This window comes from Zonotrichia albicollis, chromosome 9, assembly GCF_047830755.1.
Source record: "Zonotrichia albicollis isolate bZonAlb1 chromosome 9, bZonAlb1.hap1, whole genome shotgun sequence".
Taxonomy (NCBI): Eukaryota; Metazoa; Chordata; class Aves; order Passeriformes; family Passerellidae; genus Zonotrichia; species Zonotrichia albicollis.
In genome coordinates, this window is record NC_133827.1 from 19335060 (window position 1) to 19339345 (window position 4286).

The 4286-nt window shown below is 49.5% G+C and overlaps 1 protein-coding gene across 2 annotated transcripts; it reads left to right on the plus strand.

The window, feature by feature from the left end:
- Positions 1-683: 683 nt before the first annotated feature.
- Positions 684-3702, plus strand: LOC102064308 (transcription cofactor HES-6). Of its 2 annotated transcripts, none has more exons than XM_074546788.1 (4): positions 684-1450; positions 1870-1965; positions 2118-2193; positions 2731-3702. In XM_074546788.1, exons 1-4 carry the CDS (start codon positions 1214-1216, stop codon positions 3150-3152), a joined length of 831 nt encoding a protein of 276 aa, XP_074402889.1. In that variant the 5' UTR covers positions 684-1213; the 3' UTR covers positions 3153-3702. The 2 variants fall into 2 exon arrangements, with proteins under 2 accessions (XP_074402889.1, XP_005489547.3); XM_005489490.4 differs by having other exon boundaries at positions 688-1450; positions 2115-2193.
- Positions 3703-4286: the final 584 nt, after the last annotated feature.

The following is a 4286-nucleotide window of genomic DNA, read 5'->3' on the forward strand; positions in this document are numbered from 1 at the left end:
CTATGTGTAGCCTGCATTGTAGAATGCTGCTCTTATTTTTTATTTATTTCAATAAAATATTTCTTTTTCCCAGGAGCTGGGAAATCCCCCCAGTGCATTGGAAGTGCCTGCAGTGCTTCTGAACTGCTGCAGCTGCTTCCTCTCCACTTCAATAAGGTGACACATTCGACACCAATCCACAGGGCTTCACCTGTGGGACCCAACAGGACACTGCCAAACCCTGCTCATCAGCAGAGCAGCTTCAGAAAGCAAACGCAACATCATGAAAACGCCTTCATACTCTCCCCCAAGCCAGGCAGAAGTGAGGAAGTATAAAAGTGCGTTCTCACCCCACACCAGGCCTCCTCAAAAGGCCCCTCATGCCCTGCCCCAGCATTCCAGAGCAGCAAACAGACAAACCCCCTTCCTCACAAAGCCACCCAAGCCTCGCAAAAGGGGGTAAAAACCCAAAAAAGTAAAGGTTCCACAGGACTAGCTCAGCTCTAGGTCTGTTAGTTTCTAAAGCTTCCACAGGACTAACTCAGTTCTAGGTTTGTTAGTACCTTCAATACCCTGTACATTTAATATTAAATTCTGCAGAGCAGCCAAAAACTAGAAGAATTACATATTACCTACACCCACCCAGGTGCAACAGATAATTCAGGTTCCCAGGAGGTAAATACAGTTCTCATGTTTTCCCTAGAGGATTTCTGTGATGGAAACAACCTTCCTTCGGGTGTCTGCTGTCAACAGTTTTTAATCGATCATCGTTTCCTTGTAACAATAATCCCTGGGAGCAGCAACTCCTAGCTGAAGCACTCTATTCTTAAATTAAGAGCCTGTTACAATGATGTGAAACGACTCGGCTCAGCTTAGCAGGTAAAAACAGGCATGGCTTCAAGGAGATAGAGGAGAAAACGATGAGTGGAAGGCATTTTCCCAGGTGTAATTCAACCGCTTCCCGGCCATTGTGTCCCTCCCTGGGAATCTGTGCGAATTGAACGAGGAGCCGTGCAAGCTGCTCCGAGCGCGCCCATTTTCCTGCCCTTCTTCCCGAACAAAGGATCCCTCCAAAGCCCAGCGTCGGAGGCCGGACATCTGTCGCCGTTTGGGGGGGCCGCCGTGGTCATTGAAAAGAAGCAGTGACCTGTCAGCTTTGATTGATGGCCACAAACCTCCGGGCTCGACCCCTCGTGTGGGAAAAGAAGTCCCGCCAAGGAAAGTTGCCTTTCAGATGCTAATTTGGGGTTATAAATACAGCCGAGGAGCAGCGGAGCAGCAAAGAGCCCAGCTGGAAGGGGAGCGAGCCACTGCCCCAGCGCCTCCTTCCCTTCCCATCCCATCCCATCCCATCCCATTCCATCCCATCCCATCCCATCCCATCCCGTCCTGCCAAGCTCCCTGTCCCAGGATGACAGCCACGGCCACCACGGGCACGCACAAGGTGGCCAGCACCAAGGAGGAGAGGAAGGTGAGTGTCCCTGAGCTGGGCATGTCAATGAGGGGTGCCAGCCACTCAGGAAGCGCTTTAGATTTAGAGCGATGCTTTTGCTTTTACTGATAACAGCTTTTGCTGTCACAAACGCTTTTTCTCCTCTTGGAAAAATGTTTTTTCTCTGATTTTAACTCATGTGGGTGTTTTTCTGCTTCCTTTCTATGCCTCCTCTTTGTTTTTAAGTTTCTGTGTTTGAAAGGATTGGAAGTGGGAGAAGGGAGAGGTGATGCCACCTCAGGGATGGGCACAGGCTCCATGCACACCTTGTCCCTGCTGAGCTGTGTTACCCTGTGCTGGCTTCACACAGGGAAGGGATCTCTGGCCTTGCTGGACTGCAGCAGGGAGAGGAAATGAAAATATCAACTGAGATCTTTCCTGCTCTTTTTCTTTGCCAGTTAAGGAAACCCCTCATTGAGCGGAAGCGAAGGGAAAGGATTAATAACTGCTTGGACCAGCTGAAGGAGACTGTTGTGGGTGCATTTCACCTGGATGTAAGTGCTCATTTTATGCTGCTTTTTGTCCTTCTGCTGGTGGGGAATTGGGTTGTGGGGGGAGGAAGGGGAAATGCATCATCTTTAGAGAAACTGGGAATGGTGCAAACCCTTCTCTGCCTCTAACTGCTGCGTTCTTTCCCTATCAGCAGTCTAAACTGGAAAAAGCAGACATCCTGGAAATGACAGTGAAGCACCTCCAGAACATCCAGAGCAGCAAGATGCTGGGTGAGTGCTGGGTCCCTCACCCTGTGCCAGCAGGTCTGATGCCCTGGCAGCCTGGCACAAGCCCCTTTTAGACCGCCCAGGCCCAGCCTGCTGCCGGGCTTTGCCTTTCTCCACTAGATGGGGAGATGGAGCCGGGCACAGCTGGATCCACGGAAGGCGTTTTTCCTTCCCTTCCTGAGCCGATTTCTGCTTTTTGGTGCAGTTTTGCCTCGGCGCGGGGCAGCGGGGCACAGGGATCACCTTTTCCCCGCACACAAAGCATCTCTAAAGCGCAGGGATGCTCGGACAGGTCTCTAGGTGACTCTGCCCTGCTCACCCTACAGGGCACAGGGCTCAGGGCTCAACTTTTCCCCGCACACAAAGCATCTCTAAAGCCAGAGGTGCTCGGGCAGGTCTCCAGGTGACTCTGCCCTGCTCACTCTGCAGGGCACAGGGCTCACCTTTTCCCCGCACACAAAGCATCTCTAAAGCGCAGGGATGCTTCAGACACCCCCTGGTGACCCTGCCCCGCTCACCCTCTGTGTCTGTCCCGCACAGCCGACTCCAAGGTGGGGCTGGAGGCGCAGCAGAGGTACAGCACCGGCTACATCCAGTGCATGCACGAGGTGCACAACCTGCTGCTCACCTGCGAGTGGATGGACAAGAGCCTGGGGGCGCGGCTGCTGAACCACCTGCTCAAATCGCTGCCCCGCTCGGGGGATGAGCCCGGCAAGGCAGCGCTCCGCTCCTGCAGCCCGGCTCTGCAGCCGCTCCAGACACACAAAAACGCCCCGAGCCCCAAGGGCCGAGGCACAAACCCGGCGGAGAACAAGCAGGCTGCCAAAAATCCCCTCCAGCTGCCCTCGCTGCCGCTCTGCAACCAGGCTGATGCTGCGCCTCCTCCCAGACAGGTTCTGCAGCCAAATTTTTCCCATAACAACCCCAGAATGGGGTCATTAGATATGTGGAGACCGTGGTAAAGTGTGCTTTTCATTTTTGTCCTAACCTTAGACACTCTTTACGTATGTATCTTATAGATATGTTGCTTTAAAACACTTGTGGAGCAAATCTGTTCCTGTAGGTGTACTAAAGACCTGGGTACTTCAAACGGAAGTAAACCTATGTGTAGCCTGCATTGTAGAAGGCTGCTATTATTTCTTATTTATTTAATACATCTAAATTATTGTCTAGAATCCTCTCGTGCTCTTTAGTGTATAATAATGAAATAGTTTTTTTGTCTTACATTCTAAAATAATTAACTTTCTATTAATAAAAATACAAGGCAATAAGCAACAAACCTCTCTGGAATCAAATTTACCTTCAGATCTCACATAAGCCATTGAGATCCCTTTGTTGGATAAAAGGGTAAGCAACTGGTGTCTTCTGCTTTGTATTTTTAATATCATCCCTGTGCCATGTAGGATATTCCAGTGTTGAGTCCTGTAAAAATGCTGCAATTATTAGGAGGAAAAAACAAAAAAAAAAGAGAAAAAGGGAGAGACTTGGTTTGGACTTTTTAGAAATGCTCTGTGGGTTGCTCACTCAGGCTCTGCTGTTCTCAGCCTACTCTAGAGCTTATGAGTACATGTGTGTGTGTGTATATAAATACATATGTTATATATATATGTTACATATAGTTATATTTAGGGAATTTTTTTGTTTCCATAACTAAAAGTTCTAAATAAGCCTTCTGAAGATAACGACTGACATTTCTCTCAGCCTTGTCCTGTGTGCTCTGAATAAAGAGTGTTTGAGGAGCATCTGCTTTGATTTGCTTCTTTCACCAACAGTTTTCCCTGGATGCAGTTGGAGGGCTGGTTTGGGGGCTGCCCCCGACACTTTGTAGGACAGCAGCGTTCACCACACACACAGACAGCCCTGCCTGCATCACAGGGACACTTAATGAAGGAAATAGGGAGCTGGGTTTATCAGGCTGGATTAATGCTTTAGCTTTACTGATAACTGAGTCACTAAGATCATCTAGAGAGCAGAAGGTGAAATTGCCTGCAAACTGGACAGAGGAGATTGGGACAAATCTACTCACTTGCTGGCAACATTTGGTGCCCGTTTTTCATCTCAGAGGCAGTTAGAAGCTGCTCACAGCAGAAATAAAA